This window comes from Eublepharis macularius, chromosome 2 (genome assembly GCF_028583425.1).
Source record: "Eublepharis macularius isolate TG4126 chromosome 2, MPM_Emac_v1.0, whole genome shotgun sequence".
NCBI lineage: Eukaryota > Metazoa > Chordata > Lepidosauria > Squamata > Eublepharidae > Eublepharis > Eublepharis macularius.
This window is the reverse complement of record NC_072791.1, coordinates 41,021,704-41,046,865: the sequence shown is the minus strand read 5'-3', so window position 1 is coordinate 41,046,865 and position 25,162 is coordinate 41,021,704. Positions and strand designations below refer to the sequence as shown.

General features: G+C 40.8%; 1 protein-coding gene across 2 annotated transcripts; it reads right to left on the bottom strand.

Moving 5' to 3' along the window:
- Positions 1-1,169: 1,169 nt before the first annotated feature.
- On the bottom strand, positions 1,170-24,911 carry DIO2 (iodothyronine deiodinase 2). 2 transcript variants are annotated; one of them, XM_054972038.1, is made up of 2 exons: positions 24,141-24,911; positions 1,170-8,361 (listed from the first exon to the last, which is right to left on the bottom strand). In XM_054972038.1, exons 1-2 carry the CDS (start codon positions 24,360-24,362, stop codon positions 7,744-7,746), a joined length of 840 nt encoding a protein of 279 aa, XP_054828013.1. In that variant the 5' UTR covers positions 24,363-24,911; the 3' UTR covers positions 1,170-7,743. The 2 variants fall into 2 exon arrangements, with proteins under 2 accessions (XP_054828013.1, XP_054828014.1); XM_054972039.1 differs by having other exon boundaries at positions 7,792-8,361.
- Positions 24,912-25,162: the final 251 nt, after the last annotated feature.

Genomic DNA, 25,162 nt, shown 5'->3' with positions numbered 1-25,162 from the left:
GGTCAATCTCTTATTGTCTTATAGAGCTTAGGCAACCTGGGTTGTCCTTCCCATATGGACTTTAAAGGATACTTTGGGTCCCACACATTCCTGGTCAGTCCTTTTCTATGTCTTCTTTTCGACCTCCCACTGTTCAGTGAATAAATGAACAGATGAATGCTGATGCCTAACATCAGCACATTTAAGTATGCTTAGAGGAGCACAAATAGATTTAATTAAGATTTAAGGAAATGTTTTGCAATTCAGTCTTATTGTATGTGCACCTGCTTGGCTGCAAAAAAAGAGAAGCATTTACAATTCTACGATTTCAGAATGTTATGATCCTTTAGTGAGATTTTCTTCCTTATGCTGTGTGAATGTTATGTTGCACTTGAAAAATTGCCCAATTCACTCTTGTCATTTATCCTTTCTGCAATTGGTTCAAACTGTGATACAGTAGAACATGTACAGAAGATGCCAGGTTCAATCCCTATAGAATCAGATGGCAGATGATGTACAAGGTAACAGATGATCTCTACCTAAGATTGTGAAGAGCTGCTGCCAGTTAGAGTAGATAATAATGAGCTTGTTAAACCAATAGTCTCACACAATAGAAGGTAGCTTAATGAATTCACCATAGCCATCGGACACTCTGGGTACATTCAGCCCGGATAAAACAGTTTTACCTCAGAACTGATTCTAATAGGAATGTTGAGCTTGTGCTTGAGGAATATCTCCCAGGCTTTAAAAGTGCCTAACTATGGCAGGACTGAGAGCCAGTTTGGTGTAGTGGTTAAGAGCGTGGGACTCTAACCTGGAGAGCCAGGTTTGATTCCCCACTCCTCCACTTGAAGCCAGCTGGGTGACCTTGGGCTAGTCACAGCTCTCTGGAGCTCTCTCAGGCCCACCCACCTCACACGGTGTTTGTTGTGGAGATAATAATACTTTGTAAACCAGTCTGAGTGGGCATTAAGTTGTGCTGAAGGGCAGTATATAAATCGAATGTTATTGTTGCTGTTATTATTATTACCAATCCAATGACTTTGTTTTTTCTTTCATTTACAGATGAGTACAGTGATCCTCCCAAACCACTGGGGATTAAACTATTCCAAGGAACTGCTCTTCACCATTTCAATGATCTTAAGGTCTATAATGTCCTCTCTCACCCATGGAAGTAAACACAAGGAATGCCAGTTATTTTTCTTCCATTTTTATTAAAATACAAGAAAAAAAAACAGTTCTAAAAAGTACATGGTCCACGCAGCACCAATAGTGTAACTTTTTTGCTGGTCGTTCTACAGAGTGTATTCTGTGACATCTAAACAAAGATACATGCATACACACAAACAAGTGAATCCCCACCATATTTACTCGGGGCTCATATTAATGGATTTCCAATGCATTCCCATTTCTGAAGGCAGAGATAGAAAAGCAAAAAAGAGACATGCCAGTGTAGAAGCATCTGAACACCAACGGAGTGAGTCACTCTTTTGTTAGTGATCTTCATGAAGACACCGGCACCTCTGCTTTGCCCTCTTATCCTTGCAAACCAAGTCTTAGGTCCAGCCAAAGTTTGGTCAATATGAATCCTGAGTTCACAAAGTGGGGAGTCAAATAAAACTGGCCAGTATTCCCTACCTGGTATTGCTTTTATTGCTTTGGTTACATTATCAAATGCAGGTTTTAAATAGCTAACTCCAATATCCAGCAACACAAAAGGCCATGCACAAAATACTGGTTAAGTTTATGAGAAGCTTTAAAGATTACTCAGACGGGATCCCCTCCAAACAAGTGATCTCACCAGAAGCTTTCATACACATCTACAGCATACTTGAAAAAAAAAATATTAAAAGTAGCACTGAGCCCAATTCACTGCCTTGTGCTTTAAATTTGTACTGAGACAAGTTCAAAACAGAAACAAGATACTTTGATTACACAGTAGTGTGTGAAACCTACTTTGCACAGGTCAACAAATCATTCAAGCTGTAAAGCAAAAAAAAAAAAAGTTAAGTCTCCTGTGCTGTAGCTAACTTAGCTCTGATGCTATGTTATCTATAATGAATATTTACTTTTTAGAATACCTAACAATGGTGGCTTGATTAAGTTGCTATAACCCAGTGAATTTTGCAGCTGATTTTGAACACGTACCTTTCCCTATAATGTGTCAGTTCAGTTTCTCATCCTTTCTGTAACATTTAAGTTCAAATTATAGTCAAGACAGTCAAGACAGCTGGTCCTTCTCAAAGGTAGTTTGGGCATTACTTCCTGTTAGTAGAACAAAAATGTAGATGGCATAGAGACCTTTTGGTAGTACTTTTTAACCAAGAAATATAGCAACCAGATCCTAATATGGCAGATCTATCCCATATCCTTCCAACCAAAGCCAGTTCCGTAATACACCTGAGCAATTATAACACTGGAGCATGTACTAGTCTCAGGAACGTTTTCTAGTCTATACTCTAAAGCTGGCAGTCTAATTATTAAGCTCTACTACTCTAACTGTTTTCAAGATATGATCTGACAATATGTCTCTCATCAACCCAAGAAATGTAAAGTATTTTCTTGAAACAAAGAATTACATGCTTTTGCAATAAACAATCCTGAAGGAATTGTAGTCCATCAGTAAGATACAAGAAGTTAAAATTTATCATTCCTACCTAATCCTTTTTTAAAGGAAAAATATAACTTCCTTTGGCTTTTGGTCTGCTGCTTTCTTATAATTTTTCTTTAAAAAATGTATTCCTGTCATGTTTATTCTGCAGATTGATGAACATAATTCAGTTGATGGAAAGGGTCAGAGATCTGTTTTGTTGGGACAGAAAAAAAAAAACGTTGAATTTTCTGTTGACAGAGGCTGGTTTTCTAATCCTCCCACTGTGTGAGGAGCACACAGCTATGAATAACAAGCATTTTGCACATAAAAAGGACAGCATAATAGAAGTCCAAAAATAAGAAAACAGCCATGCAAAATTGCTGTGACTTTAGATATGCAAATTGGTATTAGAGTTTAGTCACTCACAAGCCCTCTTGTGAGTTTACGGTATGTTCCAACAATCATATGAAATGCTTTAGTGGGTTTTCTTTCCAAGACATACAAATGAGAAGGAAAAGGAAAGTTTTGACAAAATTATTTTTGAACAGTCTGAGAAACACACAGAGAAGGAATATAAAGAACAGCATAAAAATGTAAACCAATTTGTGGCTCCATCCACAATAGTCATTCTCTTTGTCTTCTACATTTCCATCCCCACCATGAAAAGAAAGCATTTACGAAAGAAGCAGGTATGGGATGAAAGTGATCAGAAATGTGAAGGGGCTTGCGGGGGGGGGGGGCGGGGGGGGTAGTAAAATGTGATTGCATAAAGTGAGGAAACTAAGAATTGCACTAAACCCATTTTTTCTTAATAAGGCAAGGAAAGGGAACATTCAATCAGCTGATATGACAACAAATTTTAAAGTGATTATTGGCGGTTTGAATGAACCCAGTGAATAAATCACTGATCATATTCAGAGGAATCGGTTGTAGCAAAAGCAACCAACATAGCAATCCTATATGTGTTTACTATATTCAAATGGGTGTATTCCTTGGTAAATGCAAAAAGGATTGTAGCCCAAAAATCTGATGGCCACTATCAGATAAAGACAACATTTCTGTTAAGTCTTTTCATTCATATACAAGAGTTGTGGTTGCTTTTGATCACATCCAGCATCATGTGTGGATTTTTTAAAAAGTATAAAAGCACTCTAGTTACCCCAGACAAGACAAACACAAGAAGCTGTCTTATATGGAGTTACACATTAGTCCATCTAGCTCAATATTGTCTACTCGGACTTTTCTTTCATTTCACCTGCTCTGTGATTCTTTAACTGGGATGTTCTGCATGTAAAACAAATGCTCTACCTCTGAGTTTTTGCTCAGATAAAAAGGTAAAAAAATAAGGGTATGATCCCACCAAGATTAGTGCTATTAAGTTCAGCACCAGAATAAAACACATGGAAATGAATGGGATTTATGACTTTAGTATTATTCCATCATACCTTTAGTTTTTAAGAACTATTGTGGATTGTTTGGGTTAAAAATCCTTCAATTACTAACAAATTGTTTTGGAACTAACCGTCATAGGATTTTCTTTAAAAGAAATCAAAATCAGCTTCCTAAATCCTGAAAGCTATCTGGAATAGGATACTGGGTTCAGTAGAACAGGTTTATCCCAAACACTCTTCACCTAGAAGTAAGCCCCTCTAAAATCAATGGAGCATCTGAGTAGCCATGGTTAGGAGCTTGCTGTTATTTTAATAATCCCTTTGTTTCTGGGTCTTACAAGAATGAAATCAGCATTCAAGAACAAATATGTATGATAATATAGAAAAAAGAAACTGTGCAGACTCCACACATAGGGAGATTAAATTTAAAGAATACATCTGGAGGTATCTGTCAAGCAAAAGGTCTCATGCCAGCTGGATATTTTGGGAGAAAACCTGCATGCCCATATATTTCTTGTAGCAATACCTTCCTCACCCCACGTGAAACGGTTCATGTCCCCTGCCACCGTCCCTCTCTCCTCTCTTCACCCATTCCTTACATCTGTACAATCGCCTAGGCTTTAAGAAAATATGCCTTCTCTTTACCCTCTGGCTACCTGCTTTCTAAACTTCGTTTGCTTCCAGCTTCTCTAGCATCCTTTATCAGTATTTGTGCACCCATGTGCTCTGTGTACATACAAGGAAGGGAAGGAATGCAGGTGAACATCAGCAAAATAGCATTCATACCTTTCTGTCAACTTTGCATACACGCCGTGCAGAGAAGCACGTTCTAAAGCATGCCTTTGTGCCTTAGCTGAAACTATGAGTAAAGCAACAGTGTCAGTTTGTGGGGAGGGGCTTTAAGCATCACTGAATGCTCAGCACTGATGATGTCATTTGCTGTTTTGCATTGGGGATGGGGCAGGAGGGGGGAATCAAGGAAAATAGGCTTGTAGGCCATCTGCCTTCCTTTCTAATCTTCACATTACAGAAAAAGAAAGAATACTTCAAAACCCTAATAGCAATGGCACAATCTATCAGGATGTTTTCTTACTTAGTCTCTTGAGCTCATTTTAATGGAGCTTGTGCAAGAGACCTTCCTGGTGGGATTGGGCTTCAAATGTCATCATATTTTAAAAGAACTTCACATCATCCAACGCTTGTAAAAATCCAGCCCATTAATGGAACTAGTTCTCCTCAACAGCCTCTTAATAGGGAACAAGGGTAGTGGTTCTGAGAGCAATAGGAATGTTTCATAGACAATGGAAGATGGCAAAGGCACTGGTCTGTCACAGCACTGCAGCTTAGTAGCCCTGTGGCTGAAATCTTTTTATGCTGAACTAACTTCAATAAACTAATACGATTAAAAACTAATTGCAGGCTTCTTGGAGCAAAGGCGGGAAACATCAACGCGAACCAAATTTAACTAATGGACAATGTTTCAATACCAATGAGGTAAAGTGGTGTGTAACCCCTCTCCCTTCTTTCCCCCTTACACACAAATACAACTTCTGCATCATTTCCAAATGCAATAAATTATTATTTAAAAAAAAAAAACTAAACACACAGTAACTCCTAATTCTAACTGTACTGGTTTGGTGCTGTTTTCTTTAGAAAAGGAATCAAGCACACTGATAAATAAATTGTTTCAGTTCCATGCATTAACCGAGTTCAACCTCTTAAGTGTTGAAATAGGATCTTCCACAACCGACTCTTTCTTGTGTGCTCCCCTCCCCCCTTTAATTCTGCTCTACCTTTCTTCCTATTGCTTCCTCTAAGGACTGTGACACACACCATGGAGACAATCTTGCAGTACATGCAGTGGCTTCCCATTTAGTTTATACTGGTTATTCCATACGTGAAATGATCTTCCATGTAGAAAAAAATGTTGTGTGGCTTTAAAGGTATGTTCATGCAGGTCTTATTTATCGGTTCAGAAGCACTATTTTAGTGCCTCTCACTCTTGAGCCAACAGCCACATGACTATTTGGCTAGTGTAGGGCCTAGGATTGCCAACCTCCAGGTGGTGGCTGGAGAGCTCCTGGAATTCCAACTGATCTCCAGGCCTCAAAGATCAGTTCCCCTGGAGAAAATGGAAGCTTTGTAGGATGGACTCAAAACCTCTGAGATCCCTCCCCTCTCCAAACCCTCTTCAGGCCCCACCTCTGGAAACTCCAGGAATTTCCCAGACTAGAGCTGGCAATCCAAGGCCCCAGGGAGTGCTGAAGTGGGTGCTGCACTTGAGAGTACAGGAAGTTGTGATTCTAGGGTGTGGAAAGCCAGCTGTGAACATTCTGCAGCCTCTGTTGAGCCCAGCGACTCCTACTGAACTGTGTTAAAGAGGCTGCAATGCAACGTGTCTTAAGGCCTCGTTTAGATCGTACTGGGTATCAAGTCATAAATTCCTCCCTTATGAGCTTGTTTTCAAGTACAAGATCTCTGCAGCCATGATAAAAAGCTCTGTCTTTGGCTAAGGATCTGAGACAAATGCAAGGTATTATTAAAATTTCACATAACTAGGAGTACCATGTGATAGTCTGGTTATGTGAAATGGATAGCACAAATCAGTTAGGGTTGCCAGCTTCCAGGTGGTAGCGGGAGATCTCCTGAAATTACAACTAATCTCCAGGCAACAGAGTTCCCCTGTAGAAAATGGCTGATAGGAAGGGTGAACTCTATGGCATTATACCCACTGAGACCCCTCCCTTTCCCAAACCTCTCCTCTCCAGGCTCCTCCCCCCAAATCTCCAGGAATTTCCCAGCTTGGACCTGGCAACCCTAATTGTCACAGATGTACTCAAGCTCAGACATAGTAAGATTATCACTTGGTCTTTCACACACATACCCAAAATCATTACATGAATGGACTTTGATGAAGCAAAAGTTTCAATTTTGATTCAGACAAATGCACTTTTGAGAGCTGGGAATGCAGTGGAACTGGGTTGTCTGAATCAGTCTAATGCATAATGGACTCCTCTGCCGCAATATCAAAGTATTTTTCAGGGTGTGACTTGAGATCCTAAAATAGCTTCTGTCATTTCCACACTGGGGACTGCTGTAAAATCTTTAGAGCCTGAAACTACACTTAAATGGCTCAAACACAACCATTTAACCTGAAGTCTCAGAACCCTTTATTTCATTATCTGGCATCAATTAGTCTGTTCTAGATTTAAACGGTTTCAGGATTATAGCTAGACTATACTGCAAAAAAAAAATCCAGTTGTGAAAGCAAGTTTCTAGTTGGAACGAGTAAGAGGACAAACAACCGACTAGCCAGTTTGTAGAGGATGCTGGAACTTGAAAAATCTATAATACCGTACCTTTCTATCACACAAAGTTCAATTTTATGACAATTGCATATCTCAAATTCCTTACTTTTTCCTGTTTTGGAATTCAGCAGGATAAACACCAGTGGATAAAGAGATACCCCTTGGTCTTGAGTGATGGTTGGACTTCCAAAATGAACCGGAGAGCTGGTTTTTTGGAAGCAACACTTTCCTGCATCAAACACAATAGTCATCTACTCAAAGCACAGAAATATTTCAACCATCTAGCAGCCTTAATAGTAGAAATGTTCTCAATTCCCATTTGGGCAGGCAAGGGGAATTTGATTCTCTGGTACACATGGAATATTTTTTTGTGTCTGTTGTGTTCATTTGACCTGGTCATTAGACCTCCTCTGCTGTAGGCCGAAAGGAGCCTATTCAAAACAGGGTGCAAATTCTTTCCCTCTGCATTACTCTAGAGGGGTAGTATTATCAACCTATCTTCTTCCGGTAAGTCTGAATTTCATCTTTTCCTAAAGTTCTGCTCCAACCAAAATCGAACTTCTTGGAGATTGTAGAAAAAGGGGCCCTTGCCCCCCAGGTAGGCAATTTTTTGTCTTTGTACAATACACACACGCTCAAAGGAGACTCCATAGGCCACATTGGCATTATTATCCATGCAGTCTGCCACAATCTGACACTGAGGTGGCAAAGAAAAACGCTTCAGGAGCTGGTGAGCAGCTGCACATCGGTCTTCTTGGTTCTTGTGTTTCTTTACGTCGAAGGAGGATGAGATACCAGGAGCAGCCCAGCCATCTGACGGGTGAGCCTCATCAATGTAGACTAACAGAAAGTCAGCCACACTGGAGAACTCTTCCACCAGCTTGCCGAAGGCTGACAGCTGGTTTGTGAAGGGGGGTCAGGTGGCTGAGCCAAAGTTGACCACCAATGGACGCTCTGAAGTGGCAAAATCTAGAAGGTGACACTCGGTTCCATACTTCCCACTAGAGTTTTTCCATCTGCTGCTGCTGTCCTCTGTGCCATTAGCGATGTGAATCACATTGGAGTTGGGAGCTTCTCCACCCAGTTTAACCTAACATTTAAAATGAACAAAGACATGATAAGTTACAGTGATACACTGCCACTTTTCTTTTAGGTACTCTCTTACAAAGCAACTGCTCAAGCAACAACTCTTTGCTTTCTTCATTCTGTGTGAAGATGGTAAAATCTGGCTACGTTCAAATGTAATGCAAAATTATACTTTGTGATTATATGATCTGGGGGGGGGGGCATGTCTCAGGTTCACATGCCTTTTCCTCTAATTGCATGTGACCATATACTCAGACATTCTTGGCTTGCAGCAAATCATAGCTTACTGTTGCATCCAAAATGACAAAAAAACAGCTAGCTTGGAACCCCAGTTTGATGGGAAACCACAGTTTGCCAACTCAAACATAATGTCATACTAATGCCATACTATGCCCATGAACACAGAATATGTTCCTGCTGTGTAAGAGGAAAGGAAGGAGGGAGCATATAAACTGGGCGATCCCTCAGGCTCATTTATATAGCCACAAGCTGTGGTTTGCTGTTACAATTGAACCAAGCTTCTCAGCCTTTTTTATAATTCTCCTTTTGACACACTTGGTGATCTTGGCTAAGCTGTATAATTTATCATTGCCTTAAATTACCTAACTATAAAAGGAAAATATTTAGATAACCTATAATTGTGAGGATTAACTGATTTCTGAAGTCTAATCTGTATGGTGCTATGCAATTTCTAATTTTCAGTTATTCCATAAACTAGTTTTCAGTTATTCCAGTTATATTCACCAGTATGTAGTTTCTCATAACATTAACTTGGCTTGTTTTTATTTCCATCTCATTCTCCTTCTTTTCTTATTGTGAATCATTATATAAACATTTACCTTATAGCTCTGGTGATAATTTAACCATTTCATGGCATGAGAGGCACAAACAATTTTTCCAAACAATATCAGGAGGGGAGCAATGTTAGTCCATTGCAATCAAAACAATGAAGAATTTTATAGTACCAAAAAGACTAATACATTTACTGTGGTGTATGTTTTCATAAGCCACATCTGCAGATGCATAAAGTATTATACTCAGTAAGCAGATGCAGATAGACCCAAGGATTCAAGCAGAAGACGGGGAATGGGGAGAAGATCCAGTATCTTAATTCACATAGCTGTTTTATCATATATTGCAGAGCTCATATGAAAACACTGTCTAGTAAAAAGAGTAAATGATCCCAATGTTTGAGAAGAGTATAAAAATGTGATGAATAATGTATAATGAAAATATTGAAATATATGTACGTTTTTGTAGTTAGCATATCTCAAAAAATTGCTAACAAATGTACGTAGGTTTCTATATTTTCAAGAATTCTAAGATCCAGATCCTCAAAGGTATGGATACTTTCAATAAACCTTTAGGAGAACTCATTCATAGCTATGGAATTGGATGCTACCAATATGCAGATGATAACCATTTCAATTATCCAAATCCCCTGGTGATGCAGTAGAGGTACTGAGTCGCTGCTTAACAGCTGTTGTCAACTGGCGAAAAGCAAACAAATTGAAACTGAACCCAGAGGTGATGCTGGTTGGAAAAACAGAAATCTTGAAGGACATTGTGCTTCTGACCTTTGATGGGGCCCAGTTGACCCTGGCTGACTCAGTTAAGAGCCTAAGGGTTATATTAGACCCAGCACTACTGCAAGAGAAGCAAGTAAATACAGCTGCGAACAAGGCCTTCTCAAAACTCAGACTAGCATGGAAGATGGCCCCTTACCTTGACATGGCCAATCTGGCCACATGGATTCATGGCACAGCTCATGCAGCTCATTTACTCTCAGAAGCTAGACAGAGCATGCATATCACTCCCATTTTGTGCAGTCACTCCATTAGCTACCCATCAGTTACCGGGCACACATTCAAAGCCCTCATATCTGTGTGACCATCTCTCCCCCTATGTTCTGCCACTTCAGCTTTGCTCATCCAAACAAGGCCTTCTGAAGATACCACTCTACATTTAGACAAAATCAACAGCTGTCCACATATATGCTTTCTCTGGAAGCCCCCACCGCATGGAATAGCCTGCCTGAAATCCAAGGTGAATTACCTTGGAAAACCAGGATAGGAAAGCCTCCACTATCCTGGCTTTCTACAAACTATGCAAAACTGAATTATTCTGGAGGGCTTTCTACTCAGATTACAGGACTATGTCATAAGAAATAGCTTAGAGAGCTGCCTGGAGACTAAACTCTATGTTATTGGGTACTGTCTGCTGATGTAGGTACGTGCCTACTAGCAAGTTTCCATGCTGCTAAACATGCCATGGGAATTAGTTATGCTTTGTTTTGGATTTCATCTCTGTGATTGGCTTTATGCTTGTTTAAAAAAAAAATTCTGCTACCATTCCCTAAGGTATCTTTTCCCCTGAATGTCCTAACTGTTCTTCACTGTTATACTTTGCTCAGTGAATGTCCTAGCTGTTGATTATATTGTATTTTCACTTGCACTGTTGTAATTCACCTTGGATCTCAGTGAGAAAGGCAGACTATAAATAAATAAAAATAAAAACATCGGGAGAATATACACAGGTTTTAGAAGTGAAGAGACCGGCAAGTTTAGAAAAGAATGAAAAAGAGTGCTATCTTATTACAGATCGAAATGAGGATATTATTCATTTGGCCCAGATACTGCTGTTGATAACTAAGGGTGTGCTTGCATAAATACCCAACAGAATTCCCGTGCAGGAAGGTCATGCTATTTATCTACAATTCCTGACAACATGAAATGGAGATATTCCCAAACAGTATTTCTGAAGACGGGAAAAAATACATGCATACCACCATCTCCTGGTGTGTAACGGATATGTGTAGGGATGAATTGGTTCAGAAGATGACTGCAACTGGCCAGAAGATATTTGCCTGTCAATGCTTACCATTTTCTCTCTTCAGGGCCTTATCATGAAACCAACCATTGAAGTCAGCTGTGGAGGACTGAAAAACCTAAACAGCTTATCCCCCAGCGCATCCAGGATGTACTTTCTTACAGGCTACAAAATGGCCATGTGGCTAACACCATTATTTGCTTTATCCAGCAGATTAAAAAAGAAAGCAGAATCCATGTAATAGTGCCATCAGTTTGAACCTTCCGCTGCATATTACATAATACTATTTCGAAACTGAATAGAACCTTAAAATCTAGAGGGCAGGGGGAGAAGCTGGTTCTATTGGACATTGTCATCATTTGGCCTTTCAAGTACCAAACTCCTTTTCAGCCCAAAGGCATTTGTTTAATTGTGCTCCAACAACAGAAGGGTGTTCTCTGTGCCTTCCATCCAAATGCAGTATCTTTATCAGCCAGGAGAAGACAATTGACTTTGGGGGGAAAATAATAGCTGGTTTCACGTCATTTCGCCTCTGGAAATTAACCAAACCATCCTCTAGTCTGACTAGCGTCACTGCATTTCCCACAGCAACAAAGGAAATCTCATGGCCACAGGTTACCTATCGTGTTAATTTTTCGCTACAAGCAGTCCAAACAAACACAAGGAGATTTCGTTCTTAATGAGAAAGGCTTGCCAAGCAGACATTCACAAGGCCTCCTCTGCTTTTGCAGTTGGAGTAATTAGGTCGGTGCTTCGTTCAACGCTAGCATTAGCCACTCCAAAAAAACCAACCCTGCCCAGTAGTTAATGCTCCGACACAACCACCAGCATCTCCTGCTAATTGGTCTTGATGAAGCTCTAACATTCCCAAAGAGGCTCTTTATTCCAGCGGGCTCCGGAATAGGCCTGACAGCCTCACTTGATCATCCGCTTTGTGGGGCTTTTTTGTTTCTTTGCTGTTACTCTTAATTATTGAAAGGGGAGTGGAATTAGCTCTTGGAAAGATACCCACAACACACCACAATGAAATGTCATCCAAAAAAATAAAAATTATTGCTCTGCCAAACCTCTTTTGAAATTACAGACAAAGGCAGGCAAGAGAGCTGTTCTGAGAAACAAACCCAGAGAATTTCCCTCACACGCAATAACTCTGGCTCCAGCATAATCATGGACTTCTGTGCTGCTAACCAGGCAGCGACACAGAAACAGGGACAGGATTTTATATTCCTTCTACAAATTCTGGGAGGCGGGGGTCAGGGGGTTGTTAGTTTGTTGCATAAAAAGCAAACAGGAGTCTTGTGGCACTGTAAGACTCCAGTGTGAAACTGCCGGATTAAAACATGTCAGTAAGTTTAATGGTATGACCCGACATTTAAACACAGACATCTCATGTCTCACCCACTATAGGTGTTACATTAGCTTAAGTAACTGGGAAGAATGTATTATTGCTAATGGTTGTGAATGGTCACTGCCCTTACCTTGTATACTTGAGTTCGGCATTAAAATGACACAGACTGACATCTTGTATTTTAGAGCCTTTCAATTTATCTATCAAGTATGTTTTTTATTCTGTCCTTCTTCTAAGGAGCTCAGGAAGGCTACATTATTCTCCTTTCCTTGTTTTATCCTTAAAGCAATCCTTTAATTTCTGTTTTGGCTTAGAGGAGAGTGACTGACCCAAGGACACCCAACAACTGCCATGGTAAAGCAGGGTTTGAACTCGGGTCTCCTAGATGTTATTCCACCACATGGCTCTTTTAAAACTTTAGGACTGGTTACTCCGATATGAACCTACCCATCAACTATGGTCATCTTTGGAGGCCCTGTTTCAGCTGTCTCCACCATGTGAGGAGAGATGGGTGGCAACTAGTGAATGGGTCTTCTTGGCCATGGCACTGAAACTGCAGAATTGGGGATTAGGGAGTTGGAGTACATTTCTTATGAAGAAAGGCTGGAAAGTCCATGACTTTTCAGTCTTAAAAAATGGTTAAGGGAAGACACGATTGAAGTCTATAAAATTATGCATGGGGTGGAAAAAGTGGATAGAGGAAACTTTTTTCCCTTCTCCCATAATACTAGAAATCAGGGCACCCAATGAAATTGTTGGGAAATAGGTTCAGAACCGACAAAAAGAAATACTTCTTTACTTAACAAGTAATTGAACTGTGGAATACACTAACAGGAAAGGTAGTAGAAAAGACCAAGAGTCCAGTAGTACCTATAAGACTAACAAAGTTTGTGGTAGGATATGAGTCTTTGTGAGTCACAGTTCACTTTTTCAGATACAGAGGCTCTTCAGATCTGAAGAAGTGAGTTGTGACTCACTAAAGCTCATACCCTACCACAAATTTTGTTAGTCTTATAGGTGCTACTGGACTCTTGCTCTTTTCTACTGTTACAGACAAACATGGCTATCCATCTTGATCTATCTCCAGGAAAGGTAGTGATTGCCGCAAGCACCAATAGCTTTAAAAAGGTATTAGATTCATGGAGGAGAGGTCCATCAATGGCTACTAGCCATGGTGATGGAAGGGAGCTTCCATATCCAGAGTAGAGATGGGCACGAACAGAAATACGAATCAAAGTTCGTGATGACCAGACAGGTTTGTGGTTCGCGAACTGGCACTTTGTCAGAGCCCAGTTCTGATGAACCGCCACGAACTTTAGGCTGGTTCATTTGGTTCATTTTTTTTTTTTTTTGGTTCATCACTGCAGACAGCCTGGCGCCGATCAATCAGTTTCCTAGGCAACATTTTTATGCTGCCTTTCCACCCAAGATCCCCAAGGTGGCAAAACATCTAAACATTTTAAAATGCTATATGTGAAACAATAAAAAACAATCAACAAAACAGAAACACATAAAGACACACAAAGAGGAAGAAAGTTCAATAAGAGTCACTGAGGGAACACCAAGCAAAAAAGAAGTCTTCACCCACAGGCAGAAGACAGTGATAGAAGGGGATAGTTGAATATCCCTGTGGAATGAATAAGAACATAAGAATGTATGAAGAGTCCTGCTGGATCAGACCAGTGGTCCATCTAGTCTAGCATCAGTGGCCAATCAGCTGACCTGGAAGGCAAAGAGGGAGAATGAGGTTCTCCTTTGCAGCTTCCTCCCAGCAATGGTATTCAGAGGTTTGCTGCCTCTGGATTAGAGATCCTTGGGGATCCTGGGTGGAAAGGCAGCATAAAAATATTTTAAAATAAAATAAAACTTGTTTCCTCTGTTTGTATGTGTATATGCTTACTGAGCATTCGCTTCATGTATCTGATGAAGTGGACTATGGCCCACCAGAGTTTATACTACAGTAAACCTGTTCTTTAAAGTTCCACAAACCTCTTTTTTTGTTTGTATTCCTTCTAGATCTGCACAGAGAAGCTTAGGGCATCTCCATTCTCAGCATCTTTAAGTAATCTAATCTACTGAATTTAAATTGAAATCTCTCTCTGCAATAACACAAGAAATCAGAATTGATCAGTGACACTGACTAACAGTAGATTCAAGATAAACAAAAGGAAGCATCCTTCATGCACTGTATAATTAATTTATGAATTCATTGCTGCTGCATTAGATAATTCTTAGATGGCATAGAACAGATATAGGCCTATAAGGACATATAAGTTAAAATGAAGCCTCCATGTTCAGAGACAATATATCAACAATTCTCTGGTGCTAGGGATACTGGATAGCTTTCAACGCCTTATTCCACTTGTGAGCATCTCAAGTTTTGAGCATCAGGCATTCTGCTATGAAAGGGAGGATAGAGAAAAGGTGAGCAGTAGAGACATTTGCTCTGACCCAGCCTTCCAGTCTCATATTCTTGCATTCTTTTTTGTGTTTTGTGTTTGCATTTAGTTAACTTCCCAAATTCTCCCTTTAAAGAAATGTCCCTTTAAAGCTGCATTCAGTGACAACAACACGATTAGTTTTGTTTTTGCGTGCAGACTGAAAAATGAGGTGGTTGAAGGAGGGAAAAAAGAGACCCATTCATAAGCCACTAACTAGAAATAGAACTTACCACTGTGCTAACATTGCCCATCAAACACCCATGAACAAAGCCTCACAGCATCTACACTTTTTCTTCCTTATTTTCAGGGATAAAATCATAACTCTTTTCAGATCCTGATGTTTTTTAAGCCCCGTCATTAGAGATTTTTGAGCTCTGTGGCAGGTTGTGTCAACTCCCTTCAGAAAACAGACGTTGCCAGATAATTAGCAGGCTGTGGCACTGGTCATTTAAAACACAGGCATGTTGTGTTAGAGCTATGTAAAGAATCCCCTTGAGCTCTTAAATACCTTTGCTTTGATTGTGTGCCACTGACATACAACCCCTCAGAAGCCTTTCTCAGCGCTTCCTCTCAGTTTTCATCAGCCATTGGAAGAAAGATAATTCATCGCTACTATTGCCCCCTCCTGGGGAATCCAGCATTGTGTAAAGCTGCTCAGAGGCTGCATACATTTCATACAGTTCTTGAAAAATCACACCCATTAGGTGCAACTGTCTGGAGACCTTCAGGTCATACCTCCCATTCTTCCTCCACACACTGGGGTGCTACTTGCTTGCCAACCACCACCCTTCCTCCTCACCCTTCTCTTCTTCAGCTGCTGCACTCCACCCTCTGTCCACCTCCTAGAGGCTTGAATCATCTGCTTTTGATAAGAGAAGAGGGAAAACTGTACATGTGTGGTGCAGTGAATCCCTCAGCTCAGTTCATCATTGTCTCAGAATCTTCAAGTTTTCTTAGAGAATCAGGAAAAAAGATAAAGCTTACCATCTAAGAGTTCACTCTTAGCTCACAATGTTGGTTGTCATTATGTCCTTATGAACTGCCCCCTCAAAATTTAATATTTTTCTCCACACCCTATACATTTGACACACTGTTTGCTACCCATAAAGGCAACAAAACTTCTGTATTCTCTCTTAACTGCATTCTGGCTATAAATATATGAAGCTGCCTTGCTTCTTCCAATCACTATTCCATATAGTTTAATGCTTTACTTTGCCTGGCAGCAACTCTCCATAGCCTCAGCTAGGGAAAGGCCTTTTCCTAACACCTGTAACTTGATGCTCTTTAGCTAAAGACTGAGCCTTCCACACAAAAAGCAAATTTGAGCCATGACCTCTTCCTCACCCAACTGCCTATAGTTTCTCCTTCTGTGACAGAAAATGATTAATGTTGGTATTTTGCAGGTATCAGGAGTGGGAAAACATCTCAGAAAGGAAACACAGAGTGGGATCAGGAGATTTTGGAGCAGAAGGAGGAAGATGAGGAAGTAGCTGCATGCACATTAGCAGTGGTGGATGAAATGAGACACTTGCATGAAGGCTGCTCCTGAGGGTGAAAGAAAGGCCAGGTTTAAAATTAGCCAGGTGGTACGACCTATTCCTGTAAGCTATGACTGGCCTTATAATGATATGATTTTGCAGCCACTCTGTTATTTGACCATCCATTATACACTAACCACATGTAGTTTGCCTTCTAAATCTTGTTAGTTTCAGCTGGAAGAACTAAATTTGAGAGGAATGGATTTCAACCAATCCCAGAACACTATTGACTAAGGGCCAAGCTACAAGTGACGAATGACACTTGAATGGCAAGTGGATTGAGTGGAGAGCAAGTGGAGGGCAAGTGAACAGGGAGGAATACACTTGCCATTCAAGTGTCATTCGTCACTTGTAGTTTGGCCCTTAGATATGACAGCTTCTTAACAGAAGTAGGCCTTTTTGACTAGTCCTAGATCAGAAGAAAATAAGATTGGGCATTGCAAGGATCTATTCAGGAACGACTGTGTCAGAGACAACATCAAAGATGTGCAGGAGATTAATGTGGAAGTTCTGGAGTTACTTTCATGCCTTTTCCACAGTAAAGGGATCTCCTTTCACCACATCCAGGATGATATCCTTTCCTTTCAAGCACAGGAACAAGAACATTCCCAGCACAGATTATCAAGTCCAGCCTCCAGAAGCTTCATAGGAAACAATTTGTGGTATGTGTTATAAAAATGGCTTGTAGATGTTTCTGCCTGAACGTTCTACTGAGATTAATTCTCTTTGCTGTAGATTGTACCTAAGTGCAACCCTAGGAACAACTTACTTACTGTTTCTTAATAAAGGAATCAGAAAGGGTTATTTTGGATCTAGAACTATTGGACAATGTGTTTTTTAATGGAGAGTTTTCTTTCAAAAAATACACTCGCTGCTGTGAAATACAAAGAAAGGCACTTCCTTGAACTCCAGGCCAAAACAAACAAAGATGATGAAAGCAGAAGAGCTCAGGCTAAGAGGGCTTGTTCCACTGCCCTAAAAGCCTGCCAAAATAGCGTACTCTCCCACTGGTGTGTCAAACAGACAAAAAGTCAGAAAGAAGCCCATCTATTATTCGCTACTCTGCTCTGCCTGACTTTGTAAATATTGCCTCTGCAGTGACACTATGCAACACTATCTGATATGAGCAGCAGTAGTCATATTGGGATGTCATTCTGGGAAACGGTTAGCGTAAGCAATTCCCTCTAAGACCAAGAGAACCTAAGTAGTTAGGAGAAATAGCTAAGTGTTGTTCTTATGCTCTGCTTACATGATTTTTTAAAAAACAGATCACAGACACAACCTTCCTAGCACCCCTACCTCCAAACCACTTGAGGCTTACTCAAACTAATTTATGTAGTCATTTATATCCCTCTGAAGCACCAGCAGGTTCTGTCTTGGATCCTGAGATGTTGTTCTGTCAATGTAACTCAGAATGGCATCTCTGTATGCAGTGAAGTAGAGGGTAGTTTTTGCCAGTTCCCCCTCCTGTTGCAGATTCCCATTTTCCTGGATGGGAGTCTACGGACCCACAGAAGCACAATTTGGGGTGGCACAGAAGATTGCTGTGGGAAGTGGCACAGGGAAGATGCCTTCTTTGAGTGTGACTGATAGCTCTGCTTACAAATCAAGGTCTTCTGTGCTATTTGCACACACGTACCCTAGTGCACTGATCTCCAAGGTTATATGGACACTGAGAAGAGGAATTGTACATCCAAGGCTAGGGGCAGCTCTGACAGCTGAGAATAGGGTTAGTAACTCCAGGAAAGGGAAATGCTTGGAGATTTGGGGGTGGAGCTTGGGGAGGGGAGGAAGCTCAGTAGGGATGAGATGCCATAAAGTCCACCCTCTGAAGGTTCGCAACCCTGGAACAGACTCTTAAGACTTGCAAAAAATTGACTTGTAAAATGGGTCCCCATCAATAGTCTCACACTAAATTACTGTTATTTGTAGCCTCAATAACAGGTCTCTTTATTGTTTTCAACTGGAAGAGAATACTTAAAAATGAAGGGTTGCCAGATCTAGGGTCTCCCACTATGACAGATCTCCCAATATAGCAGGAGATCTCCTGGCAAATCCTTTCATTGCCTACCAGCGACAGAAGCACTGGCAGGAGGAAACTGAAGAAAAATGGGGATGTGCGATGGCAGCATGGCCACTTCCATCAAAAACCAGAATTGACATCAGAACATGGGGGGGGGGGTGGCATTCTAGGATTTGCAAAAACTCTACGGTTTTGGAGTGCTCCCATGATGTCACTTCTGGTTTTTGACTGAAATAACATCAGTGCACTAACACAATGCTGGTACATCAGTCCTTGCTCCCAAAAGGCTCCTAGGGTTCATGGAAAAGCTGCCAGAGCTGAGATTAACTTGAGAATATATGCCCTAAACTGGTACAGTGAAACAGCCCCCACTGGCTTTCTCTGTAAGGTTGTCAACTCTGGATTGAGAAATTCCTGGAGATTTGGGAGTAGAGCTTGGAGAGAGTGGGTTGTAGGTAAGTGAGGAAGTCCAGCAGGCTATAATTCCAATGAGTCCACCCTCCAAAGCAGCCTTTTTCTCGAAGGGAACTGATCTTTTTCATCTGGAGTTCAGTTGTAATTCCTGGAGATCTCCAGGCCTCACCTGGAGGCTGGCATCCCTATTTCTCAGGCACCTAACTCTATGGGGAAATTGTTTCCCCTCCTGCCAAATATACCTTCAAATATTAAGCTTTTGTCTCAGGATAAACTGCATATGAACTTAAGCTCACGTTTTCATTGGCTTACAGTGCAATTCTAAACTGAGTTATGCCCTTCTGTTGAAGCCAATGGGCATAGATGGGCGTAACTCTGCTTAGGATTGCCCTGTTATGTCCTTTTAAGCTAAGGAGATCAAACTATCATAAATAAAAGCTTTGAGTGACTAAGGAAAAAGAGGAATTTTAAGAACTGTACCTATAAAGATCAGGAATTCATCCACTTGAACTTCCATTAATGACATCCAACAGAGAATCTGAGGTAATATTTCTTGCTCTGAATTGAGGAGACTGTTTTCGTCCCTCACCCAATATTCTGAGTTTAAAGCGAATTAAAAAATCTGTGAGAGATCTTTAAGAACGGAGACAGTAATGCAGAGATAAAGCATCCTCCAAAGTCCCTGCAACCTTTTATATGTGTATGGAAAAGATCACATCTGTCCTCTCCTGGCTCAGTCCCATGAGTTCTTCTGACATTCATCTCATCCTGACTCAAGGGAAAACTCCCAAGGAGCAAGGAGCAACTCCCAAGGAGTTTTCCCTCAAGTTGGGTGCTTATTGATTCAGAGACCTCCACCCCCCACCCCCCCCACCCCCCACCCCTGCCTTTTTGGCTTTATTCATCTCATCCTGGCCTTATGCTAGAAAATCCAGGCAACAGTGATGATACCAATATCTGGGGCTTCAAGCAACTCCCATACTGATATGAAGATCACCATACCCCGGTGGAGAGAAAGGATGTGTACTGTACTCTGCACAAGACTTTAGGGTCCTTATACTAAAGACGCCCATTTCTGAAGGATCTGCATATGAGGAAATTATAGCCAAAAGGCCAGGGAGAACAGGTTTCTGGCATTCCAACAAACAAGCAGCACTTGCTTTGGAAGCGTCACAAACCTAAGATGTTTATAACATTCCACTTCTATTGGAGTGCATCATTTGGCTGCTTGGAAGTGATTTTGTTGTCTGTTATTACCTTTCTGTATTTTATAAAATCAGGTTCAGCATACTGCTGAAGCACAAGCTAAACACTGGAAAATGATTTTTCAAAGAGCCCCAGTAGTTTCCAGCGGGAGACTGTCTGCCTGACTATGAAAATACCGTAAGTGTTTAAAAATGTGTGTACATGTCACTGTATATAGATCATACCTGGGACGACGGCCTACCACAAAGTCTATATTGACACTCATCTGGATGACCTATATAATTTAGAAATATGGTAGACATCCGGCACACATACAATCAGGGGTTTTCATAGTCCTGTTTTTCCAACAGTCACATCACTCTCTAAATATGTGATGGAATACAGCGGCCTTTTTCATCCTAACAGCACCAGCAACACTACAGAACTTTTTTGGAGCAAGAGCACAACGTACCTTCAAAACAGGCCCTCTCTTTGAACTGTTCCCCTACAATATAAAGATGCCTAGTCTTAAATGCTAACACCATTAACCCTCATTATGATAATTAGCCTTCTTATAAAGAACCTCTCTTTGTAACAGAGGGTACTTGCCTCCTGGGCAGGGGAGGGGAGGGTTGTGATAAGGAGGGAACAGCACAGCAAGAATCCACACAGAGAATCTGGCAAGTGTTCAGATCAGAAAGCAAAGTTCAGCATGAATGCAGAAATGTACCAAAGCTGGTTAAAAATATACATAGAGAGAAAAATTAAACAAACACAATGGAGAATCACCAAAAGCCCTCTCTAATGAATCAACATATGCCAGCATTAGCAACATATTAGTCATGAGTTGAATAAGCCCATTAAATAATGCTCTTTTCTCCACCGCAGCTTCAAATTTAGCACTGTTGCTAATGGCCTCTGCCATCAATGCAGGCTGAAGGTGTCTGCAGACAGCTTATACTGAGAGTAAAAAAGACAAATTAAGTTCTACCTCATTTCTGGAAGTGATGCTAGCATGTCATGTGACACTAATTCAAAGCAAGCCTAGTAAAGAAAACGACTCTCCCCACATCCACAGCATTGCCTGGCCTTCCACTGACTCAGTCCCCTCTGCCTGCTCAGCCACGTTATTTCATATGGCCACATTCTGGCTTTGCATAACTACCATCATAAAAGGAGATGTCGTTATCACTGACTTCATTTCACCATGGAGTAGGGCAGTTGGGCATTACTCAAACAAATTAGAAATGTGGTATGTAGAAGCCAGAGACAGTATTCATAGAATTATCTCCTTTTTGGTCAAGGCTACAGAGATGAGATTTTGTCTAATGTGCTATTTGTACAAACCTCCTTTCTGTGAAATTATAACATTGCACATACACTCTCATTCTCTGTGTTAAGAGACTTCTATGTGCAACCCTCCCATAGAAACTTTCATGGCAACATTCATCACCACGTATTTCCAGTTCTTTGGAGATTTGTGCCATTTATCTCTGCTCTAGAACTGCTTGCCCTTTGAAATGATACCCCCAAAAAAAGAAGAAAGAAAGAAACAATGTCGTCCCCACTTTTCATTGGCTTATCAGTGTGCAAACTATCAAGAAACCTCATCAATAACATTTTAGTTTGTGAACTTTTTTGTCAATGCTAGATGCACATGAAAACAAGTATGTTGATAGCTTTTTAAAACTGCTTTTGGACATTCTGGATTAAAAGAAGATGTTCAGAAAATATTTAGCACTTCCATCACCATGATCAACAGCAATTATTATTATAGTATTATTATGGTTGCCAATAAGCTGGAGTTAAAAATGCCCTGCCCCTTTGGTAGAGGCACAATGGGATATATTTACCAGGTGATGCTCCATGCCATGAAAAGCTTCACGTGCCCATTTCTTCACATTAAATCTTGGTTAAAGGAGCAGGGCATTTTTCTTATTATGGTTATTATGCTCCACAAACTCCAAATTACTCACAATTTCAATGTGGAACAAAAAGAATACCCCCTCATTGGGACAGGGAATGGAGAATTCCTGGACCTGTTTCAGTGGCTATCCTACAAATCCACTCTATTGCTTTGATCCACTTGCATTCTGCATAGACATTCACCTTTATGGGATCACTGGCAAACTAGCACTTAAAGCTGTGTTCAGGTGCAACAGTGCATACCTCAGAGCAACATGAAAGAATCTAAATGACCGCAAAACAGTTTTGTGATACATAGTATAAGGTCCAAGATTTTAGTCCAGGGTTTGCAGAATTCAGGGTATCATTGAGCACTGGACCATTTTCAACGCATGAGCTCAACACTAAGCAGATGCTATAGGGTCCAGTGAGACTCCTTCCTGAAGAAACGTGGAATGATATAGCGCATTCGTGAACTTCTATTTTTTTTGTCCAAAGACAGCTCTACATACCAAGTGGGAAACATTTTATATCATTATCCCTGGGTACCAAACCCCTCATCTTACTCCTGATTTAGTCGTGGGAGCTCTCCATGGTGCAAGGAATTCCTAAGAAGTATCCATACGTCCTGAGGATTAACTGGGCAAGATCGAGGAATTAGGCTAACTTCAGAACAGTTTGAAAATTTGTGGCAGTTGTCACAGTGAAAGACTTTCATAGGGAAGACTCTATCATTGCCTTTGAAATGAATGGGAGTCAGACATGGTTTTTCGCACAGTGTCATAAAAAGTAGTTGGCCTGAACTACAGGGAGGCTAGCAGCTTCAGCACCTTTTTTATTAAGCATAGCAGCTATTTCAGTTTTCCACCCAAAATTGTGCACTAGCATTTTTCCATATGAGAAACTTTGCAATTAAAAAAAATACAATGCAAACTGGGCAATTATAACTGTTTTCCAACAGCTTAGCTTAAGGCTTCTGCTTTGTTACTTATACCAATAAAACCACTTAACTTCTCATTTAAAAGGGTGTAGGTGATCCTATCAACATTAGCTAAGGAAACACCTCATAGCTTGGGAGATTAAAAAGAAGCATAATTTCTGTTTCTGCTGTGTCCTGCTCCTAAATTTATTAGTCCAATCCTCATATGCTCTAGAAGAAGATCACTGAAGACAACAGGGGCTCCTGCCTACTGGTGAAACTCATCGGAGACCACCAAATCCATTTCAAACCACAGATAGTGAAGGCCTCCTAATCATATCCCCTCCTTCAACAAGCAATGCAACTCCCAGCCTTCTTATGCAATCTTGTGGACCTCGTGCTTCTAATAACAGCTCTACTGCTAACCTCTGCAATAGCTCAACACAATTTTTTGACATTAACTTGGTTCACCTCACTCTCCTGATCTGCAAAATGGAGACAATAGCAGCCTCTTTAGTGTTGACATCCTGTAGATTGTTCAGTCTAAACATCTGAAATCTACAGGAACTGCCAAGCACTATCTACATGGTATTCCTTTTTCAGGACTGCTAGAATGAGTGATTTTGTTATTTGCGATAGTGGGATATCTTAACAGTAGAGTTGCTTATACATTTTGCAACCCTGCACATATTTATGCCCCCATAAATGAAATTAAAGGGAAACTTGCAGGAATCCAGACATTCTTGCTTGTATGTGCTCCCCATATATATATGGAGAAGTTTCTCTTTTTTCTATAGTGAAAAATTCAAAGGTAAATAAGTTACAATTGACAGTTGTAGCCCTAAAAAAACTATAATAGCACTACAGTGCTACTGAATAGATGGCGAGCAACACAGAAATACATATTATTAAACAGGGCCAGATACAGTAACTAAACCCACACAGCATAATTAGAGCGTAAAAGAACCTATAATGGTCATATATTTTAGTAAACTAAAACTAGAATGGGAGCCAGAATTCAGATCCTGTCTCTGCTGCTTCTATGTTGAATAGTTCAGGTCACGAAACTTAACCTGATTGCAGTCTGAAGTTAAACTTTATAGGCATTTCCCTCCCCACCCCGTCTATCAGCAATCAATTCCAGAATCTTTGTCTCCAACAGTCCAGTTCCATCCACCCACCTGCTTGTAGGCATCTAGGAGGAAGCTGTTCCAGACGCAGCGCAGCCCCTCCGATGTCAGCATCCTTCGCCACTCACCACGTGCAGATTTGGAGCGACTCAGAAGAAGCACCATGTGCTTCAGGAGGACCACCGAGTCGTAGAGTGCAAGGAAGAGGCAATTGGAGAAAAAAACCGGCAGAATCTGGAGGGTGATCAACAGGTCCACACTTAACAGACCCATCTTTTCTTGCCGCTGCTCTTCAAAGGCTTCCCCTGAGTTCCCTTGTCATGCCCTATATCCTCATTAATAAAATAAAATAAAATAAAATACAAGGTGCTTCTTATAAACTCATTGTGTCCCAGTCTCCTCTTATAAAAATGTCTCAACAAGGCAGGTTTTTAAAAAGAAACTTAAAATGCCAGCATGAAAGTCTTTCCACCCTGAACTGCATTTATTTTTTTCTGAAACTCTGTCAGACTGTTTTTTCTCAACTGGTAGCCCTTTTCAGTCCGTAAGAGAGAGAGAGAGAGACAGCTGGGCTGCCAATTGCTTTCAGTTCTAAAACTGAAGCAGAATCGCTGTTAACTTTCCTCTCTAACTCTCAGCTCTTTAAGTACAAAAGTAAGCAGCTCCCTCATTCCTTTATCACCAAAGCTATCAGGTGAAACATTATTAGAGGGGGGGAGTCTTTGTACACAAACTTTCTGCTCTTCACTCACTTCGGCTCGGTCTCTCTCCCCTGCCACTCTCTGCTTTCTCTCCCTCTCCCTATCTGTCTGTGGTACAAAGTGCTTTCCCTCTGGAGTTTTAGCTAGCTTCCCTGAAGCCTTTTATACATTCCCTGGCTAATTGCTGCAATAGAGAAATGAAACCCTAATCTTAGTAAAGATCTTGACGTCAATGTAAAAGAGGGCTTTACTTTGGCCAGGACTGCAGTGAATAGAAAAGTAAAATTCTCAAAACTTTTTTTTTTTTAAGGAAAGAGAAGGGAGCGGGGAGGAAAGAACTTTGCTTTGTAGTTTAAAAAGGAAAGGGGGGGA